This window comes from Solea senegalensis, linkage group LG1 (assembly GCF_019176455.1).
Source record: "Solea senegalensis isolate Sse05_10M linkage group LG1, IFAPA_SoseM_1, whole genome shotgun sequence".
Taxonomy (NCBI): Eukaryota; Metazoa; Chordata; class Actinopteri; order Pleuronectiformes; family Soleidae; genus Solea; species Solea senegalensis.
The window spans coordinates 28,172,088-28,194,592 of NC_058021.1; the positions used below are offsets into that span (position 1 = coordinate 28,172,088).

The 22,505-nt window shown below is 41.2% G+C and overlaps 2 protein-coding genes across 4 annotated transcripts; both read right to left on the reverse strand.

The window, feature by feature from the left end:
• Window positions 1–769: 769 nt before the first annotated feature.
• On the reverse strand, window positions 770–11,099 carry LOC122765199 (hybrid PKS-NRPS synthetase pyvA-like). Of its 3 annotated transcripts, XM_044019355.1 has the most exons (8): window positions 9,447–9,518; window positions 9,231–9,303; window positions 8,791–8,944; window positions 7,422–7,582; window positions 7,109–7,315; window positions 6,782–6,963; window positions 1,085–6,602; window positions 770–970 (listed from the first exon to the last, which is right to left on the reverse strand). In XM_044019355.1, the coding sequence occupies exons 2-8, from the start codon at window positions 9,286–9,288 to the stop codon at window positions 963–965; spliced, it is 6,288 nt and encodes a 2,095-aa protein (XP_043875290.1). In that variant the 5' UTR covers window positions 9,289–9,303; window positions 9,447–9,518; the 3' UTR covers window positions 770–962. The 3 variants fall into 3 exon arrangements, with proteins under 3 accessions (XP_043875290.1, XP_043875283.1, XP_043875275.1); XM_044019348.1 differs by lacking the exon at window positions 9,447–9,518 and adding an exon at window positions 11,036–11,099 and having other exon boundaries at window positions 770–6,602; XM_044019340.1 differs by having other exon boundaries at window positions 770–6,602.
• A 2,575-nt stretch (window positions 11,100–13,674) lies between these two features.
• Window positions 13,675–22,276, reverse strand: LOC122765218 (hybrid PKS-NRPS synthetase pyvA-like). Its single transcript, XM_044019364.1, has 7 exons — window positions 22,206–22,276; window positions 21,984–22,056; window positions 21,538–21,691; window positions 20,282–20,442; window positions 19,977–20,183; window positions 19,643–19,824; window positions 13,675–19,454 (listed from the first exon to the last, which is right to left on the reverse strand). Exons 2-7 carry the CDS (start codon window positions 22,039–22,041, stop codon window positions 13,905–13,907), a joined length of 6,312 nt encoding a protein of 2,103 aa, XP_043875299.1. The 5' UTR covers window positions 22,042–22,056; window positions 22,206–22,276; the 3' UTR covers window positions 13,675–13,904.
• Between the last annotated feature and the right edge of the window lie 229 nt (window positions 22,277–22,505).

The window sequence follows — 22,505 nt, forward strand, 5'->3', positions numbered from 1 at the left end:
TTGGCTTATTCACAGGTCTTTAAATTGCTGTGCTACATTCTGCTTTCCGTTGTAATAAGTATGTAACATTGCTAAAATGTCTATACAGTGCACTTTTAATACCCATGTTATTATAATAGGTTTTTCATCTAACCCTTAAATGTTTTAAATTGCTTGAATTGTTCTGAAGTGGTGTATATTTGTTATTTTTAGATTATTTTGTTGTAATATCTGCTGATATTTGATGTACCCATGATCCTGAGATGATGAATAAATTGTGTTGCATGCATATTCTTATATCTGTAAATAAATCAACCATGTAAACTACATTGACAGAAATTGACACATGCAATGTGCTGCAGTCTTTGCTGTCATGTATTTTCTAAACTTGATAAATAAGCAATGAAGTTTGCTATGATGTCAGAGAGTTGCCTCATTTTTTGCAATGTATCTTGGCTCTAGAGTCCAAAAATGTAACTAAATCGAATGACTACTACACCCTGTGCAGGTAGTGTACTCAGACAAAAGAAAAATGTCCATGCTGGATTATTTAGGTTATGGTGGTTTATTTAGTCCAGTTACAGCTAATAAACAAAGACACCACTGATTATATTATTTGCCTATACTGGAGGACATTTGGCTTTGTCTACATGATGTAATTAATAAGAAGTTAAAACAGCAGGTTATCTGAAACGTATCAGTTAAGTTAATGAAGTGCTGATGATTAAATTATGTTGCTGGCACTTTAAGTGTACAGACTAAACACCACCACAGACATAGACATAAGAGGTTCAAAGATTAAGATCATTTATTACAACTGCATGATATAAATTCATGATATACATTTTTCATTTAATGTTTAATTCCAATTCAAGCAAACTGCACCAAACTGTAATAAAAAACAAATCAAATTTGTACAATGAAAATAAATCAAACAGAGCAGGCAAAAAGCAATATGAACTTGTATTGTTAACACAATAATATTATTGTGTTGCAATGGCCATTTTTCTTCTGTTTCACTGTCATGATAGTTATGTTGTTACATAACTCAACATATGCCTTTAGCATTTTTACAATGTAGTTGAAAGATGCCCTGTGTCCTCAGTTGAGCTATTAGTTGCTGCATTATCACTGAACCTTTCACCCTCAGCTCCTTCACTCAGTATATCTACCACTGTTGACAGCGTGGCATTGGGGTCCAGCAGTTTCACCAGAGGCACATTCACACCTCTTTCCAGGAAGATCCGATTCTGCAGAGTCATGGCCTGCATGGAGTCAATGCCTAAGGAGGAGAGAGGCGTTTCGTCTTTTAGCTCACTCTCATCCAAGCCAACGGTTTCACTAAGGAGAGAGATGACGTAGTCTTTCGACGAGAAAGATTCAGCTTGGTTTGCTTGAGATTCTTTCTCTGATTTTTGGAAAGCTTCCTCAACTAACACTGACAGACGCATGGTCAAGGACACATTTTGGGAGAGGATATTGTACCTGATGTTTCTGAAATGAAACCTGCAAACAGCCTGTTGGGGCCTATTGAGGACAAGGCATTGCTCCAAGCTTTTATGAATTTCAGGGACTTCTAAAATCATCATCCCCTTTGCCTCCAGAAATCGCTGGAAATGCTCCTTGTTCAAGAGAAGACCGACATTCAAGGCACCCCAGTTGATGGACTGTCCAGGCAGCCCAAGTTTGCGCCTGTAATGACAGAACATGTCGAGGAAGGTGTTGGCTGCTGCGTAGTTTGTTTGTGATGCATTTCCCAGAAAAGCAGAGATGGAGGAATAACACACAAAGTAGTCTAACTGACAGTGTTGTGTTGCATGGTGCAGATTAAGTGCACCTTTTACTTTTGGTGCGAGAACTTTCTCATAGAGAGATCTGTCGAGTGTCTCAATCAGCCCATCTTGCAAGACAACTGCACTGTGGAAGACACCTTTAATTGGACAACCAGGGAACTTGTGGCCTATGGCACTGATAACCTTGGACACCTGTTCGGAGTCTGCTACATCACATCTCATGCTAGTGATGCAGTTTCCACACTGATTCTCTATGTTGTGTATGTCTTGCTGCACATTCGACGTGGGCGTACTCCTGGAGAGTATGACAACATATTCACCCCCTCTTTGTGAGATGAACTTGACAGTTTCAAAGCCTAGACCAGAAAGACCCCCTGCCACAATGTACACCGCTTTCTTTTGGAAAAGCTGTTTTTTTGTTGGCATTAGTGGAATCTGAGTGTCACTGTCGTCCTTTTCTAGAGCCACAACAGCCAGTTTCTTTGTGGTGAAATATGATTCTGGTTTCTGCAAATGACTGCTCTTATCAGATTCCTCACTCTGAAAGGTGAAGCTAGTCGGACCAAATTTCCTGTTTAACTTCAGTGACTTGAGCCACTCAAAAATATATGGCCTTTGTGCACTTAGTGATCCTTTTTGTAAAATGACTGGCATCTGAATTGTCTGCACATGAACGCTGTCGTTTATACCTTGGAACAAATCCTGAGCAAGTGAAGTTTGAGTCTGAGACTCGCAGATGACAACAACATGTTCCACCCCTGGAAAATTCAGATGTTTTTCAACCAGGGCTTCATCAAATGGAGGCAAGAAGACAAATGCATCCATTTGTTTGGCATTTACAAATGTGTCATTACATTGTGCTCCAATAATGACATTCCAGCCAGACTTGTAGGCAGTAAGAGCCAAGACTTTCATTAAAGCAGAGTCAAGGACACAGGATATGATTCCGAGATTTTCTTTGGCTCTGGGCAAGGCTCGATGTAGGATTTCCCACGCTAGCACAAAGTAGGAAACACAGGGTGTGTTTTGAAGGAATGAGAATCGTTTTGTGCTGTAGCACACATGTTCTGGCACTGTGATCTTGCTGCCTGCCACCACAGGATAACAGCAGGCAATGTGGTCTCCCACTTTCAGTTTAGTGACATCTTTTCCAACTGCTGTTACAGTACCACTGAAATCAAGAGCTAACAGCTTGTGGTTCTGTAATGAGTGTTTGTTCCAGTAGAGGGTTTGGCCAAATTTAAGATGTGAAGCACTGACAGGGAAGTAATCAGATGAATGAACACATATTATACTGGGTTGGATTTCAACTGATTTATCAGTGATTGCCAAGTCCCCTTCATTCATGTGAATGGCACTTAATTGACTCATTGTATGTGCATCAGCTGTCTGGAAGATGCAAGGTTCAGACTTTGTTGGGGAAAAAATGGCCTGAGAACTGTCTATGATCTCAGGAGGAGTACGGACAATGGAGGGTTTTAAAACCTCACCATTTTGTACCACCAACTCTGGGTACTTGCTGCAAGGATATGATTGTAGTACCTTAGATAGAGCTGTGATGTTCTGAGCAGAAATGGTGTTTAGATCAATGAGCTGAAATGAAAGTTCTGGTATCTCTGCAGCCAATGATCTGATCATACCAGCGAGAGCAAAGCCTGGATTTATGTGATCCACTGTGATATCAGAAGAACAGTAGGTAACTGCTCTAACAGAGTGTGGAAAGTGTATTCGCTTGAGCTCAAGGACGATTTGACGGAAAATCTCACAGCAGTTCACCAAACTCTGTAGCACAGCATCAGCTGTTAGTGAAGAAAGATTTTCTTTGCCCCACAAAAACAACACTTCATTAAAGCGTTTATTGATATCTGTGATCTTGAGTTGTGTCAAGAGAGAGGGGAAGCCCTGGTTCAAAATCTCTTTTGCATGTGTGAATGGAATGTATTGAGATTTTGAGTCTAAATGCTGTTGCAGACCATTAGCAATCCCTATTTGGTCAATTTGGTCACAAAAGACCAAGGCTGTGGGAGGAGCAGATGTGATACTTTCACGGAGTACACTGAAGGAATTATGGTAGAAGTACTCCTCAACCACATGCGAGTGACTTCCAAGATACTTGACAATCACATGCTTAACCTCAACCAACACTCTGCCTTCTCTGTCTGCAAAACAGCCACACACCTCAAAGTGATTGGTACCCACGTCGATTGCTCTCAAGTAGACAATCATCTCATCTTGCAAGGGTTCAAATACGGTCAAACTTCCTATTTGGGCAGGAAAACCTGGCCTACCAGCAAAAATGTTCTCAACTGTAGCTGGAAGAAGCTGCATCAGATAGTCCAATACAACAGGATGAATGCAGTAGTCATGTAGCTGAGGCTGCAGCTCCTCTGAAACTGAAACAACTGCATAGGCCTCCCTGAGATCTTCTCCATAGTGCACATTTGCCTTGTTCTTGAACACATCGCCATACTGAAATCCCCCTTGTGACAGATACTCATAGAACTCCTGAAAGCTCACTACAGATTTGCACCTTTTGAAGATGGAGCTCAGTGAAATGCACTGTTCCTCATACAACCTCTCTCTCTTAGAAACAACTTTGCCTGATGCATACAATGCAGACGAAGAGAATACTTTGAAACTTGCCTCTTTCTCTTGGTGTTCCAGTTGCACTTTCACTTCAGGAGAATTCAGGGATAAAATATAAGGATTGTGGAAAGTGACATTAAGCTGCACAGAGTTGAGTGCTACTTTTGGTTTGGAACTGGCCATGAATGCGGCTAAACCCAACTCTGCATAGAAGGCACCAGGGATGATGGGTATGTTATTATGTTTGTGCTCTTTCAGGTAGAAAGAAGAGTCTGATGACAGATCACAGCGAAAAATGTTGCTCTCACTTCCTGTCTGACAAAGCACAGGATGATCACTTGCTTTGTTATTTTGTGCTGCTCCGATGATAACATCCCTATCTGAGGTATCAAATTTGTATTGTGGGAAAGGCAGTGGCAAGGTCTCGTAGCCTTTGTAGAAGGTGTTCCAATCTACCGGAACTCCCAGTTCAAACAGCTTAGAAACAACAGACACAATTGTTTCATGATCTTTCTCTGGCTGCACCGAGGCCAGGACAGCTGTGCTATTATTATTATCCAGACATTCAATGATGTTCCTCTGTAGTGCCCTTCGTGGTCCTATCTCTACAAAGACTGTGTTCTTCTTTCCTTTTGTTGCTGACCTCACTGCTGGCTCAAATGCTACTGGCTCACGAATGTTTCTAGCCCAGTATTCACCGGTGCAAAAATCTCCCTGCTGGAATTCCTTGCCTGTCACCGTTGAGATCAACTCTGTCTCAAGATCATTAATCTGCAGGACGCCAATTGCGTCCTTGATTTCAGATAGAATTGGATCCATCATGTGGCTGTGGTAGGCAGCAGGGACATCCAACACACGGAGGAAAAGATTCTGACCACTGGCTGAAGTGCTTAGCTCCTTATTGATGTTAATGATTGCATCTGCATCACCTGATAGGGTGCAGGACTGTGGACTATTGAAAGCAGCAAGGCAAACTCTACCAGAGTAATGAGGGAGGAGAGCAGTTACCTCTGTTACAGCCATGTTGCTTATCACAAGCATCTTACCCCCAGTGACTTTCTTCTGGAGTGTGCTGCGGAAATAGATGACTTTTACTGCATCTTCAAGGGACAAGAGGCCAGAACAGTGAGCAGCTGCTACCTCGCCCACAGAGTGTCCAAGTATTGCATCTGGCTTGACACCCCAATGCCTGAGTAGGGTGCTAATGCCAACCTGGATAGCAAAGAGTAATGGCTGGACAACATCTGGGTTTTTGAAGTCACTGCTCTCAAACTCCCTCTCCAGTGTTTCCAGGATGTTCAAGGTACTCAGCCTTTTAAAAAGCTGTGCAATTTCCATGATCTTTTGTCTGAATATAGGCTCGTGTTTTAGCATCTGCTTGCACATGCCATGGTAAGTGACACCATTTCCACAAAAGACAAACACTAACCTTGGATCTGAGGAGCATGCGCTGATATTTTTGCCAACAGCAGCACTTAGCTTCTCTTTAAGATCAACTACAGATGATACCACAATGGCCTTTCTGTACTTATGTTTCAGGTGGCTTCTTCTGCAAGTTGATGTGTACAGAAGTGAGTTTAGATCAACTTGACTATCTGCCTCCAGCCGTTTAACAGTGTCCTCCATCATGAGAGAGAGTGATTTGGTTGAATTTGCAGACATGACAAAGTACTTTGGTTGTGTCTTGACATTCTGGTGCCTAATGGGTGACTGCTTATACTGTTTGACAATAGCATGTGCATTTGTACCCCCAAAGCCAAAGTTGTTCACCCCTGCAATTCTTGCACCAGAGGCTTCCCACTTTTCCACCTCTTTAGGAAACTTGAGGTTCAGAGCTTTGGCATCTACACTTGCAGTTTCTTCAGAGTAGAACACGGAGGGAACAATGGTCTCATGATTCATCATGAGAAGAACCTTAATGAGTCCAGCCACTCCAGCTGCCGATTCTGTGTGTCCAATGTTGCTCTTCACAGAACCAATCCACAGTGTCTTTGAACCAGGAGGTTTGGCTTTGGCGATGGCATTTGCAATGCTTCTTGCCTCTGTTGGGTCGCCGACCGGGGTTCCAGTCCCATGTGCTTCTATGTAGTGGACATCTGCGAGATCAGACTCGGAGTAGATTCTTCGCAGCAGCTCCTCTTGTTGGGTCATGGAGGGTTTGGTGATTGGAGTGACCGAGTGCCCATCTTGGTTGACTGCTGTTTTGCTGATGATACCCCAGATATGGTCATGGTCTTGTATTGCCTGTTAAACAACATAAAGACAAAAATTAAACTTGAGTAGAATAAAATTATGTTTAATCTTTAAAACAAACACAATGCTTAATCGTAGCCAAGCAGTTATTTGTTATTTTATTCCCCTCATATCTGGTGTAATACAATTTTAAGTTAGGGAAGGATTTATATTTCCCAGACAATTCTGACCTTTTTCAGTGGTTTCAGGAGAACAATTCCACAGCCTTCTCCTCTACCATAGCCATCTGCTCTGTTGGAGAAAGCTTTGCTGGTCCCGTCAGGTGAAATCATCTTGGCTTTGCTGAGAGCAACAAACACTCTTGGCTCGAAGATACAGGTGACACCTCCACAAACAGCCATGTCACAATCTCCTGATAAGACAACACAGAATTTTAACTTGGTAATAAAATTCTTTGTTTTTTTTTAAACTTGCACTATAGAGAGTGCTTTAGTTGAACATGTTTTTTAAATAAATATAGTATCATAAGTGTTTAAAAAAAAAAGAAAGTTAGTGACCTTGTTTAATAGCTTGACAAGCGAGATGGAGAGCCACCAGGGAGGATGAACAGGCACTGTCTATGGTCAGCGATGGCCCAGTAAAGTTGAAGATGTACGACACTCTGTTTGCTGCAATACTCATGGCAAATCCTGTTCCAGTCCAGTGGTTGATCACACTTGGGTGGATATGTGCAGCGTTTGTTTCATAATCATGGTTCATTAGGCCTGCATACATATGAATATGTTAGGAATAATTAGGTTTTCAATCAACATATCTATGTACAAAATCAGCCAATTTAACTATGTATTTTACAAAACAGTCAAGTCTTACCAAAGAAGACTCCTGTCCTGGTGCCACTGGCCTTCTCCATAGGAAGTCCAGCATTCTCTAAAGCTCTGTAAACACACTGGAGGAGCTGCTTTTGCTGAGGATCCATTTGTTCCACTTCACTGTCACTGATGCCGAACAACTTGTGATCAAATTCATTGAACCTGGAAACGATTGATCAGAAGCACTCAATCAATTTAAATGGCTGAGAAAAATGCTTTTAGAGTCAGATTTACAAATACTTTATTAATTACTGGAGAAATTGCTTTCATTACAGCTTCTGTTATCAAGCGAGATTCACTACTTAGTGTAAACTAAGTGTACTATAGAAGTAATGTGCAGATTAAATGCAAAGAAAATAAATCACAGTTATACTCAGAAGCACAGTGGACATCTATGTTGCACAGTAATAAGTACAGTCATGGTTTATTGACTCAGATTATGTGACACACTGAGGCTGGAATTATTATAACGACTTGAACTCAGTGACAGGAGTTTGAATGTAACAAGAGATATAATCTCGAAATGCAAACCATACATATTGTTTATGGTTATCACAACATGTTTATAGCAGGCTGGCTTCAGTTGCACTGCAATGTTTATTTGCTTTGTTGCGATCAACTAAACTATACAAAACATAAATAAATACAGCTTTCTACATGCCCATTTGTTTGTATAGCTAAATACTAGTTTGTTAGATGTAGATTTTTGAGATAGGGATATACCCTTCTTCATTTTTGATTATTTACTGCATAATCACATTAACCATGAGCTAAACGCCTATATTTTATTTTTATCAGGGTCATTTTTACTCAATCAATGACCGTGTGATGGGTTTAAAGACCATCTTGAATAGAAGATGACACTGCTCTGATGTCATGAACTGACCTATTTAGCACATAGTTTCAGTCCCACGGCCTGATTTAATTTACTAAAATAGAACATGAACAAGGGGGCACATGGTTGGCATAGTGGTTAGCACTCTTGCCTTTGCAGCAAGAAGACCTGGGTTTGCGACCCGGTCGGAACAAGAGCCTTTCTGCATGGAGTTAGCATGTTCTCCCTGTGTGTGCGTGGGTTTTTCTCTGGGTTCTGCGGTGTCCTCCCACACTCCAAAAACATACAATATCTGGATTAGGCGAATTGGACACTCTAAATGGTGAGGTCATGGTTGTTTGTCTCTATATGTGGCCCTGTGATGGACTGGCAAACTGTCCAGGGTGTACCCGGCTTATTGCCCTGTGAAAATGGCACAGTGCCCCCCGTGACCTTCATGTGGAGGATAAAGCGGAGATGGATGGAAATTATATATACACTTACATTTATCTAATCTTATCTAAAAAGGTGATATGATGAGATTAGGATACCATACCCGTCAATGAGAGCAGCCTTGGTGGTGCGGGATTTACCCGCCTTGTTGTCGTCTGGATCATACCAACTGGCTACGTCAAACCTCTCTTTGGGAATCGTCTCAGAACAGTTTCTTCCCTCCAGAAGAACCTTCCAGTAATTATCCAGCCCTTCTCCTGTTTGGAAACATCACTTCTTATTAGATTATTCTTTCCCAAACTTTATTTTTTTAGGTTGGCAAACTCTAGTGACCCAAATGACAATTGAAATTGTGACAAAGTGCAAATTTGTGCATAATTTACCAAGTCATTTTTAACCATAACTAAATTGGTAAATTAATTATTTTCAAGAGAGGTTTAGTTTTTCAATTACAACTTAGTTTTATGCATGTTATTTGAAATGTGCACACATAAATATTTATAAAAAAAAATTCCCAATATGATGAAATATTATATATCTTACCCCCAGGAAAATTGCACCCAATCCCCACCACTGCGATACTGTCTTCAGGTTCCTCCATCCTCACTGTACATCACTATGTGAGAGAAAAAAAAAAATCAAAAATCTTTACTGCATCATCGGCACTATCACTCTTCCTCCCAGTCTTCACCACATCCAGCAGTGAATGTGGTTAATGTTCTGTTGCATTTGTTCAATTAGTGCCGTTTAGTCACGCACCATATCATCCTTACACATCCATACCGCTCGTCTTTTCTCCTACTGATGCTATCAGTGCCGGACCCGCGGCGGACTCTTATACTCAGCCTCTTGACCTTATCAAACATTAATGATGGATTGTTTACGTGGCCATGGAGATGAAGGACCTCAGTGCACAACCATGTCGAGAAAAATCGCGAAAAACTGCGATTAATTTCCACATACACATGAATGGGAAACGAAAGTTGGAGAAAAACCAAGCCCACTTTGGAGCATCACAGTGTCGTCATACTTTAACGTAGAAACGTGGTTGGAAGTTTAAACGGGTCACAAGACACAAGACAGATTTTATAATGGGTGTGTATTGCGTGTGTAGGCAGGACGCTAGAGTGACACTCTAGTGAAAGCCAGCAAAATAATCAGAAAAGTTTCTAAACAAACTCTTCTCCTGCCCACAATTTCCAACTTGCACAGACAATTTTCACATCAAAACATTGCTATGTTCATCTAACCCTGTGTGTGTTTTCATTTTCATATGACTTGTAGTTTTTCTTAAAATCACCTCAAAGTGCAGAGAGTTCTGGTCAAAGCTCTCATTCACTTCCATGTTAAAATGTCTGCTTTGGATTTTAGAAAAATCAACCCTTGGGTGATTTTAAACCTGTGATTTCTGTCAAATGTGGGAGTTGCTGAAAGCCTCCTGACGCTCACAAACCAAAAATTTTATCTCTATCATCAACCGTTCTTGAAATATGACAACTTTAAAACATGCTGTTTTCTCTGCTTCTCAAAGGTTTTGGACAGTTAGGGACAAGTGTGTGTGTGTGTGTGTGTGCGTGCGAGGAGAGGGGGACTTAGGGAGGGGCTTGTCAGTCTCTCCGTTTTGAATTGCGATTCTTCCACCCAAAACTTTGGCGTGTAACTCCTCCCACAGTTTTGAGAAAACACCCACACATGTTATATCATACATCACATGCGGCTTGGCCGGAAATGGTGTGCTATGACTTATCTAAGCGTTTCGAGTAATCATGGCGACAAAAATCGCAAAAAACTGTGACAAATTCCCACATACACATGAATGTGAAACAGAGGGGCTTGTGAATCTTTCTCTATTCCTCTCTCCTTTAACACTTGGTGTTTTAAAGGGTGATTCCACCAAAATACCACTTTGTCTTTTTGGAAGGGGGGGGGGGGCGTACATTGTGTTCGCGTTTGACGGGACTTTATGTTTCGGTTTGGACGCTTGAGTAGAATTGACATAAAGAAGAAAACATGAAAACACTTCACATTTAGGAAAAACAAAAGACGACTGACTGGAATTATGACAGGCTGGAAGTTTCCATTATAATCTGTTAGGATTAAGCAGTACATATACTTCATTACTGTCCTTAAGTACACATTTAACGTATTTGTACTTTACTTTGTTATTTCTAGTAACTTTTACTACATTTTTGATACTCAAGTACAGTAAATGTCAAACTTTAAGACTTTTACTTGTACTTTTACTCAAGTATCACTTTAAGGTACGTCACTCACACGCACTAAATCATCATATATAATCATATATAATCAAATATAATCAAAATCATCATAATCACGTCAACACTCACCAGTCTGTCCTCCTGCTGCGCAGTTAAAATGGCGACTGAAGCAAAGTTACAGAATAGTTAGTTTCACTTTCTCTGCTCATCACTCTGCACTTACAGGAAATGAGTCAGAACTCCCTAGAGTTCTCCCGAGAATGCATTGCAGCGCAAGTATCTCTTGTAATCCTGCACGTTTATTCCGCTCAATATTCCTCTTCCGCCAAAAGTTTGGCGCGCTACTTCTCCTGCAGTTTTGAGAAAACCCCCACAAATGTTATATCAAAATGTGCGGTAAAAATATTCAGTGTAATAAAAACATTACACTGAAGTGGATGGGACACGGTCGAAAGAAGGAGAAAACCAAGCCCACTTTGGAGCATCACAGTTTCGCCATACTTTAACGTAGAAACGTGGTTGGAAGTTTAAACGGGTCACAAGACTTCATTACTGTACTTAAGTACACGTTTCACGTATTTGTACTTTACTTTGTTATTTCTAGCAACTTTTACTACATTTTATATCAGAAATGCTTTTTGATACTCAAATACAGTAAATGTCAAACTTTAAGACTTTTACTTGTACTTTTACTCAAGTATCACTTTAAGGTACTTCACTCTCATGCACTAAATCATCATATATAATCATAATCATCATAATCACGTCAACACTCATCAGTCTGTCCTCCTGCTGCACAGTTAAAATGGCAACTGAAGCAAAGTTACAGAATAGTTAGTTTCACTTTCTCTGCTTCTCACGCTGCACTTACAGGAAATGAGTCGAGCTGGAAATAAAGAGGCAGCTGCGAGAGTTCTAGATCTATTTTTGTGGACTGGTGATTTTAAAACTGTGATTTCTCTGTCAATCCACACCCATTTCACATAAATTAAATGTGGGAGTTGCTGAAAGCCTCCTGGCATTCACAAACCAAAAATGTTATCTCTATCATCAACCGTTCTTGAAATATGACAACTTTAAAACATGCTGTTTTTCTCTGCTTCTCAGAGGTTTGGAGAAGCATGTGCGTGTGCGTGCGTGTGTGGAAGGAAGAGGGGGGACTTAGGGAGGGGCTTGTCAGTCTCTCTGTATTCTTCCACCCAAAACTTTGCCGTGTAACTCCTCCCACAGTTTTGAGAAAACCCCCACACGTTATACCAAAACGTGCAGCTTGACCGGGACTGGTGTGCTATTACTTTTTAAAGTGTTTTAAGTAACCATGGCGACAAAAATCGCAAAAAACTGTGAAGAATTCCCACATACACATGAATGTGAAACAGAGGGGCTTGTGAATCTCTCTCTCTCTACTTTGACATTTTAGAGACCCAAAAAAACCCGTTTCAGTTTGTTAAACTCCAGTTTTAGTCTGACTTGGCAAACACAGAGGTCTTTGAGTATGATCCATGTTTGCATCCTGATTGGAAGCAAATACTTTCTAAAACTAAGCAAACAGCTGCAAAGCCGAGAATCTGCTTCTTTCCATTGTTATAAAGTTGGTTGTGAATAGTTTGAGACTTGACTCCCTTTTGGCTAACCGTATAGTGTTTGCAGTTAGCCAAGTGTAAATATTAGCTGTTATTTTACCAATATATAGTGGTGTATATTTGTTATTTTTAGATGATTTTGTTGTAATATCTGCTGATATTTGATGTACCCATGATCCCGAGATGATGAATAAATTGTGTTACATGCATATTCTTATATCTGTAAATAAATCTACCACGTAAACTACATTGACAGAAATTGACACATTCAGTCTTTACTGTCATATATTTTTTAAACTGGATAAATAAGCAATGAAGTTTGCTATGATGTCAGAGAGTTGCCTCATTTTTTGCAATGTATCTTGGCTCTAGAGTCCAAACATTTAACTAAATCGAATGACTACTACACCCTGCGCAGGTAGTGCACTCAGAAAAAAGAAAAATGTCCATGCTGGATTATTGAGGTTATGGTGGTTTATTTAGTCCAGTTAAGCTAATAAACAAAGACACCAGTGATTATATTATTTGCCTATACTGGAGGACATTTGGCTTTGTCTATGTGAGCTTCCCCACTCACAGCTCGTCCAAAGGAAGGGAAAAAGTCGGCGTGGTGGTGGAAAATAATCCTTTATTTGTGTCCAACAGAAAAAGTCCACCAAACATACAGAAATAAAATGCAGTTCGTCGCTCTCTTTCTCTTTCTCTCTCTCTTTCTCTTTCTCTTTCTCTTTCTCTCTTTCTCTCTTTCTCTCTTTCTCTCTCCTCGCTCCTGCTTCCTCCTTCCGGACCCAGCCTACTGCAAGAGCCCAGAACCAGGTTACAAGTGTGCTTATATAGCTGACTGATTACCTGATTCTGTCCAGCTGTCTGATCACCGGCTGAGCCACTCCTCCCTCTCCTCCAGCAGTCGCTGCTCTAACCATACCCCACTGCCACAGTCTACATGATGTAATTAATAAGAAGTTAAAACAGCAGGTTATCTGAAACTTATCAGTTATCATAAGTGCTGCCAGTGACTATATCACATGTGTTTTTTCCATCATTATAAAGCCATAATCATTAAGCTATCAGTGATAGGACTTGACCATGTAAAAGATGAGTGAATATCAAACAGGCTGATGATTAAAGTACGTTGCTGGCAGAAGTGTACAGACTAAACAACACCACAGACATATACATAAGAGGTTCAAAGATTAAGATCATTTATTACAATTGCATGATATATTACAAAAGGACTGTACATGATATAAATTATTAACAGAATTGCATATATTACATTTTTCATTTAATGTTTAATTCCCATTCAAGCAAACTGCACAAAACTGGAATAAAAAACAAATCAAAATTGTACAATGACAATAAATTAAACAGAGCAGTATGTTGTTTAAATAACTCAACATATGCCTTTAGCATTTTTACAATCTAGTTGAAAGATGCTCTGTATCCTCAGTTGAGCTATTAGTTGCTGCATTATCACTGAACCTTTCACCCTCAGCTCCTTCACTCAGTATATCTACCACTGTTGACAGCGTGGCATTGGGGTCCAGCAGTTTCACCAGAGGCACATTCACACCTCTTTCCAGGAAGATCCGATTCTGCAGAGTCATGGCCTGCATGGAGTCAATGCCTAAGGAGGAGAGAGGCGTTTCGTCTTTTAGCTCACTCTCATCCAAGCCAACGGTTTCACTAAGGAGAGAGATGACGTAGTCTTTCGACGAGAAAGATTCAGCTTGGTTTGCTTGAGATTCTTTCTCTGATTTTTGGAAAGCTTCCTCAACTAACACTGACAGACGCATGGTCAAGGACACATTTTGGGAGAGGATATTGTACCTGATGTTTCTGAAATGAAACCTGCAAACGGCCTGTTGGGGCCTATTGAGGACAAGGCATTGCTCCAAGCTTTTATGAATTTCAGGGACTTCTAAAATCATCATCCCCTTTGCCTCCAGAAATCGCTGGAAATGCTCCTTGTTCAAGAGAAGACCGACATTCAAGGCACCCCAGTTGATGGACTGTCCAGGCAGCCCAAGTTTGCGCCTGTAATGACAGAACATGTCGAGGAAGGTGTTGGCTGCTGCGTAGTTTGTTTGTGATGCATTTCCCAGAAAAGCAGAGATGGAGGAATAACACACAAAGTAGTCTAACTGACAGTGTTGTGTTGCATGGTGCAGATTAAGTGCACCTTTTACTTTTGGTGCGAGAACTTTCTCATAGAGAGATCTGTCGAGTGTCTCAATCAGCCCATCTTGCAAGACAACTGCACTGTGGAAGACACCTTTAATTGGACAACCAGGGAACTTGTGGCCTATGGCACTGATAACCTTGGACACCTGTTCGGAGTCTGCTACATCACATCTCATGCTAGTGATACAGTTTCCACACTGATTCTCTATGTTGTGTATGTCTTGCTGCACATGCGACGTGGGCGTACTCCTGGAGAGTATGACAACATATTCACCCCCTCTTTGTGAGATGAACTTGACAGTTTCAAAGCCTAGACCAGAAAGACCCCCTGCCACAATGTACACCGCTTTCTTTTGGAAAAGCTGTTTTTTTGTTGGCATTAATGGAATCTGAGTGTCACTGTCGTCCTTTTCTAGAGCCACTACAGCCAGTTTCTTTGTGGTGAAATATGATTCTGGTTTCTGCAAATGACTGCTCTTGAAGTTATCAGATTCCACACTCTGAAAGGTGAAGCTAGTTGGACCAAATTTCCTGTTTAACTTCAGTGACTTGAGCCACTGATAAATATGTGGCCTTTGTGCACTCAGTGATCCCTTTTGTAAAATGACTGGCATCTGAATTGTCTGCACATGAACGCTGTCGTTTATACCTTGGAACAAATCCTGAGCAAGTGAAGTTTGAGTCTGAGACTCGCAGATGACAACAACATGTTCCACCCCTGGAAAATTCCAAAGTTTTTCAACCAGGGCTTCATCAAATGGAGGCAAGAAGACAAATGCATCCATTTGTTTGGCATTGACAAATGTGCCATTACATTGTGCTCCAATAATGACATTCCAGCCGGACTTGTAGGCAGTAAGAGTCAAGACTTTCATTAAAGCAGAGTCAGGGACACAGGATATGATTCCGAGATTTTCTTTGGCTCTGGGCAAGGCTCGATGTAGGATTTCCCACGCTAGCACAAAGTAGGAAACACAGGGTGTGTTTTGAAGGAATGAGAATCGTTTTGTGCTGTAGCACACATGTTCTGGCACTGTGATCTTGCTGCCTGCCACCACAGGATAACAGCAGGCAATGTGGTCTCCCACTTTCAGTTTAGTGACATCTTTTCCAACTGCTGTTACAGTACCACTGAAATCAAGAGCTAACAGCTTGTGGTTCTGTAATGAGTGTTTGTTCCAGTAGAGGGTTTGGCCAAATTTAAGATGTGAAGCACTGACAGGGAAGTAATCAGATGAATGAACACATATTATACTGGGTTGGATTTCAACTGATTTATCAGTGATTGCCAAGTCCCCTTCATTCATGTGAATGGCACTTAATTGACTCATTGTATGTGCATCAGCTGTCTGGAAGATGCAAGGTTCAGACTTTGTTGGGGAAAAAATGGCCTGAGAACTGTCTATGATCTCAGGAGGAGTACGGACAATGGAGGGTTTTAAAACCTCACCATTTTGTACCACCAACTCTGGGTACTTGCTGCAAGGATATGATTGTAGTACCTTAGATAGAGCTGTGATGTCCTGAGCAGAAATGGTGTTTAGATCAATGAGCTGAAATGAAAGTTCTGGTATCTCTGCAGCCAATGATCTGATCATACCAGCGAGAGCAAAGCCTGGATTTATGTGATCCACTGTGATATCAGAAGAACGGTAGGTAACTGCTCTAACAGAGTGTGGAAAGTGTATTCGCTTGAGCTCAAGGACGATTTGACGGAAAATCTCACAGCAGTTCACCAAACTCTGTAGCATAGCATCAGCTGTTAATGAAGAAAGATTTTCTTTGCCCCACAAAAACAACACTTCATTAAAGCGTTTCTTGATATCTGTGATCTTGAGTTGTGTCAAGAGAGAGGGGAAGCCCTGGCTCAAAATCTCCTTTGCATGTGTGAATGGAATGTATTGAGATTTTGAGTCTAAATGCTGTTGCAGACCATTAGCAATCCCTATTTGGTCACAAAAGACCAAGGCTGTGGGAGGAGCAGATGTGATACTTTCACGGAGTACACTGAAGGAATTATGGTAGAAGTACTCCTCAACCACATGCGAGTGACTTCCAAGATACTTGACAATCACATGCTTAACCTCAACCAACACTCTGCCTTCTCTGTCTGCAAAACAGCCACACACCTCAAAGTGATTGGTACCCACGTCGATTGCTCTCAAGTAGACAATCATCTCATCTTGCAAGGGTTCAAATACGGTCAAACTTCCTATTTGGGCAGGAAAACCTGGCCTACCAGCAAAAATGTTCTCAACTGTAGCTGGAAGAAGCTGCATCAGATAGTCCAATACAACAGGATGAATGCAGTAGTCATGTAGCTGAGGCTGCAGCTCCTCTGAAACTGAAACAACTGCATAGGCCTCCCTGAGATCTTCTCCATAGTGCACATTTGCCTTGTTCTTGAACACATCGCCATACTGAAATCCCCCTTGTGACAGATACTCATAGAACTCCTGAAAGCTCACTACAGATTTGCACCTTTTGAAGATGGAGCTCAGTGAAATGCACTGTTCCTCATACAACCTCTCTCTCTTAGAAACAACTTTGCCTGATGCATACAATGCAGACGAAGAGAATACTTTGAAACTTGCCTCTTTCTCTTGGTGTTCCAGTTGCACTTTCACTTCAGGAGAATTCAGGGATAAAATATAAGGATTGTGGAAAGTGACATTAAGCTGCACAGAGTTGAGTGCTACTTTTGGTTTGGAACTGGCCATGAATGCGGCTAAACCCAACTCTGCATAGAAGGCACCAGGGATGATGGGTATGTTATTATGTTTGTGCTCTTTCAGGTAGAAAGAAGAGTCTGATGACAGATCACAGCGAAAAATGTTGCTCTCACTTCCTGTCTGACAAAGCACAGGATGATCACTTGCTTTGTTATTTTGTGCTGCTCCGATGATAACATCCCTATCTGAGGTATCAAATTTGTATTGTGGGAAAGGCAGTGGCAAGGTCTCGTAGCCTTTGTAGAAGGTGTTCCAATCTACCGGAACTCCCAGTTCAAACAGCTTAGAAACAACAGACACAATTGTTTCATGATCTTTCTCTGGCTGCACCGAGGCCAGGACAGCTGTGCTATTATTATTATCCAGACATTCAATGATGTTCCTCTGTAGTGCCCTTCGTGGTCCTATCTCTACAAAGACTGTGTTCTTCTTTCCTTTTGTTGCTGACCTCACTGCTGGCTCAAATGCTACTGGCTCACGAATGTTTCTAGCCCAGTATTCACCGGTGCAAAAATCTCCCTGCTGGAATTCCTTGCCTGTCACCGTTGAGATCAACTCTGTCTCAAGATCATTAATCTGCAGGACGCCAATTGCGTCCTTGATTTCAGATAGAATTGGATCCATCATGTGGCTGTGGTAGGCAGCAGGGACATCCAACACACGGAGGAAAAGATTCTGACCACTGGCTGAAGTGCTTAGCTCCTTATTGATGTTAATGATTGCATCTGCATCACCTGATAGGGTGCAGGACTGTGGACTATTGAAAGCAGCAAGGCAAACTCTACCAGAGTAATGAGGGAGGAGAGCAGTTACCTCCGTTACAGCCATGTTGCTTATCACAAGCATCTTACCCCCAGTGACTTTCTTCTGGAGTGTGCTGCGGAAATAGATGACTTTTACTGCATCTTCAAGGGACAAGAGGCCAGAACAGTGAGCAGCTGCTACCTCGCCCACAGAGTGTCCAAGTATTGCATCTGGCTTGACACCCCAATGCCTGAGTAGGGTGCTAATGCCAACCTGGATAGCAAAGAGTAATGGCTGGACAACATCTGGGTTTTTGAAGTCACTGCTCTCAAACTCCCTCTCCAGTGTTTCCAGGATGTTCAAGGTACTCAGCCTTTTAAAAAGCTGTGCAATTTCCATGATCTTTTGTCTGAATATAGGCTCGTGTTTTAGCATCTGCTTGCACATGCCATGGTAAGTGACACCATTTCCACAAAAGACAAACACTAACCTTGGATCTGAGGAGCATGCGCTGATATTTTTGCCAACAGCAGCACTTAGCTTCTCTTTAAGATCAACTACAGATGATACCACAATGGCCTTTCTGTACTTATGTTTTAGGTGGCTTCTTCTGCAAGCTGATGTGTACAGAAGTGAGTTTAGATCAACTTGACTATCTGCCTCCAGCCGTTTAACAGTGTCCTCCATCATGAGAGAGAGTGATTTGGTTGAATTTGCAGACATGACAAAGTACTTTGGTTGTGTCTTGACATTCTGGTGCCTAATGGGTGACTGCTTATACTGTTTGACAATAGCATGTGCATTTGTACCCCCAAAGCCAAAGTTGTTCACCCCTGCAATTCTTGCACCAGAGGCTTCCCACTTTTCCACCTCTTTAGGAAACTTGAGGTTCAAAGCTTTGGCATCTACACTTGCAGTTTCTTCAGAGTAGAACACGGAGGGAACAATGGTCTCATGATTCATCATGAGAAGAACCTTAATGAGTCCAGCCACTCCAGCTGCCGATTCTGTGTGTCCAATGTTGCTCTTCACAGAACCAATCCGCAGTGTCTTTGAACCAGGGGGTTTGGCTTTGGCGATGGCATTTGCGATGCTTCCTGCCTCTGTTGGGTCGCCGACCGGGGTTCCCGTCCCATGTGCTTCTATGTAGTGGACATCTGCGAGATCAGACTCGGAGTAGATTCTTCGCAGCAGCTCCTCTTGTTGGGTCATGGAGGGTTTGGTGATTGGAGTGACTGAGTGCCCATCTTGGTTGACTGCTGTTTTGCTGATGATACCCCAGATATGGTCATGGTCTTGTATTGCCTGTTAAACAACATAAAGACAAAAATTAAACTATGAGAGTAGAATAAAATTATGTTTAATCTTTAAAACAAACACAATGCTTAGTCGTAGCCAAGCAGTTATTCGTTATTTTATTCCCCTCATATCTGGTGTAATACAATTTTAAGTTAGGGAGGGATATTTCTTTATATTTCCCAGACAATTCTGACCTTTTTCAGTGGCTTCAGGAGAACAATTCCACAGCCTTCTCCTCTACCATAGCCATCTGCTCTGTTGGAGAAAGCTTTGCTGGTCCCGTCAGGTGAAATCATCTTGGCTTTGCTGAGAGCAACAAACACTCTTGGCTCGAAGATACAGGTGACGCCTCCACAAACAGCCATGTCACAATCTCCTGATAAGACAACACAGAATTTTAACTTGGTAATAAAACTCACAGAGCTCTGTCTTTGTTTTTGTTTCTTTTAAACTTACACAATAGTGTGTGCTTTAGTTGCATGTTTTTTAATAAATATAGTATCATAAGTGTTTAAAAATGTTAGTGACCTTGTTTAATAGCTTGACAAGCGAGATGGAGAGCCACCAGGGAGGATGAACAGGCACTGTCTATGGTCAGCGATGGCCCAGTAAAGTTGAAGGTGTACGAAACTCTGTTTGCTGCGATACTCATGGCGAGTCCTGTTCCAGTCCAGTGGTTGATCACACTTGGGTGGGTATGTGCAGCATTTGTTTCATAATCACGGTTCATTAGGCCTGCATACATATGAATATTAATTAGGTTTTCAATCAACATATCTGTGTACAAAATCAGCCAATTTAACTATGTATTTTACAAAATAGTCAAGTCTTACCAAAGAAGACTCCTGTTCTGGTGCCACTGGCCTTCTCCATAGGAAGTCCAGCATTCTCTAAAGCTCTGTAAACACACTGGAGGAGCTGCTTTTGCTGGGGATCCATTTGTTCCACTTCACTGTCACTGATGCCAAACAACTTGTGATCAAATTCATTAAACCTGGAAACGATTGATCAGAAGCACTCAATCAATTTAAATGGCTGAGAAAAATGCTTTTAGAGTCAGATTTACAAATACTTTATTAATTACTGGAGAAATTGCTTTCATTACAGCTTCTGTTACCAAGCGAGATTCACTACTTAGTGTAAACTAAGTGTACTATAGAAGTAATGTAAATAAAGTAAATAAATCACAGTTATACTCAGAAGCACAGTGGACATCTATGTTGCACAGTAATAAGTACAGTCATGGTTTATTGACTCAGATTATGTGACACACTGAGGCTGGAATTATTATAATGACTTGAACTCAGTGACAGGAGTTTGAATGTAACAAGAGATATAATCTCTAAATGCAAACCATACATATTGTTTATGGTTATCACAACATGTTTATAGCAGGCTGGCTCCAGTTGCACTGCAATGTTAATTTGCTTTGTTGCGATCAACTAAACTATACAAAACATAAATAAATACAGCTTTCTACATGCCCATTTGTTTGTATAGCTAAATACTAGTTTGTTAGATGTAGATTTTTGAGATAGCGAAATACCCTTCTTCATTTTTGATTATTTACTGCATAATCACATTAACCATGAGCTAAACTCCTATATTTTATTTTTATCAGGGTCATTTTTACTCAATCAATAACCGAGTGATGGGTTTAAAGACCATCTTGAATAGAAGATGACACTGCTCTGATGTCATGAACTGACCTATTTAGCACATAGTTTCAGTCCCACGGCCTGATTTAATTTACTAAAATAAAATTGCATGTTCTCCCTGTGTGTGCGTGGGTTTTTCTCTGGGTTCTCCGGTTTCCTCCCACACTCCAAAAACATACAATATCTGGATTAGGCGAATTGGACACTCTAAATGAGGTCATGGTTGTTTGTCTCTATATGTGGCCCTGTGATGGACTGGCAAACTGTCCAGGGTGTACCCGGCCTATTGCCCTGTGTCAGCTGAGATTGGCACAGTGCCCCCCGTGACCTTCATGTGGAGGATAAAGCGGAGATGGATGGAAATTATATATACACTTACATTTATCTAATCTTATCTAAAAAGGTGATATGATGAGATTAGGATACCGTACCCGTCAATGAGAGCAGCCTTGGCGGTGCGGGATTTACCCGCCTTGTTGTCGTCTGGATCATACCAACTGGCTACGTCAAACCTCTCTTTGGGAATCGTCTCAGAACAGTTTCTTCCCTCCAGAAGAACCTTCCAGTAATTATCCAGCCCTTCTCCTGTTTGGAAACATCACTTCTTATTAGATTATTCTTTCCCAAACTTTATTTTTTTAGGTTGGCAAACTCTAGTGACCCAAATGACAATTGTGACAAAGTGCAAATTTGTGCATAATTTAGCAAGTCATTTATAACCATAACCGAATTGGTAAATGAATTATTTTCAAGAGAAGTTTAGTTTTTCCAATTACAACTTAGTTTTATGCATTTGAAATGTGCACACATAAATATTAACAAAAAGTTTGGGAAAATTCCCAATTCCCAATATGATGAAATATTATATATATCTTACCCCCAGGAAAATTGCACCCAATCCCCACCACTGCGATACTGTCTTCAGGTTCCTCCATCCTCACTGTACATCACTATGTGAGAGAAAAAAAAAGAAAATCAAAAATCTTTACTGCACCATCATCGGCACTATCACTCTTCCTCCCAGTCTTCACCACATCCAGCAGTGAATGTGGTTAATGTTCTGTTGCATTTGTTCAATTAGTGCCGTTTAGTCACGCACCATATCATCCTTACACATCCATACCGCTCGTCTTTTCTCCTACTGATGCTATCAGTGCCGGACCCGCGGCGGACTCTTATACTCAGCCTCTTGACCTTATCAAACATTAATGATGGATTGTTTACGTGGCCATGGAGATGAAGGACCTCAGTGCACACACACATTTATGGTGCCTTGCAAATGATTAGACCGGGTTTGACGAGAATATGTTATACAACAATTGTAGGTCTTGTTTCATTGCAGCTTATCGCAGTTATAACACAACAATCAAACAATCAAGGGCTTTAACTTTAAAATCTT

What these genes read in the sequence shown, in the direction of transcription:
- LOC122765199 (XM_044019348.1), bottom strand. Translation starts at nt 9,288, where the DNA reads ATGGAGGAACCTGAAGACAGTATCGCAGTGGTGGGGATTGGGTGCAAT. An exon ending in AAGGCTGCTCTCATTGACGG is followed by an intron (nt 7,583 to 8,790) that starts GTATGGTATCCT and finishes AATCGTTTCCAG; the next exon opens with GTTCAATGAATTTGATCACA. An exon ending in CAGGACAGGAGTCTTCTTTG is followed by an intron (nt 7,316 to 7,421) that starts GTAAGACTTGAC and finishes ATATGTATGCAG; the next exon opens with GCCTAATGAACCATGATTAT.
- LOC122765218 (XM_044019364.1), bottom strand. Translation starts at nt 22,041, where the DNA reads ATGGAGGAACCTGAAGACAGTATCGCAGTGGTGGGGATTGGGTGCAAT. An exon ending in CAGAACAGGAGTCTTCTTTG is followed by an intron (nt 20,184 to 20,281) that starts GTAAGACTTGAC and finishes ATATGTATGCAG; the next exon opens with GCCTAATGAACCGTGATTAT. An exon ending in TCCTGAAGCCACTGAAAAAG is followed by an intron (nt 19,455 to 19,642) that starts GTCAGAATTGTC and finishes GTTGTTTAACAG; the next exon opens with GCAATACAAGACCATGACCA.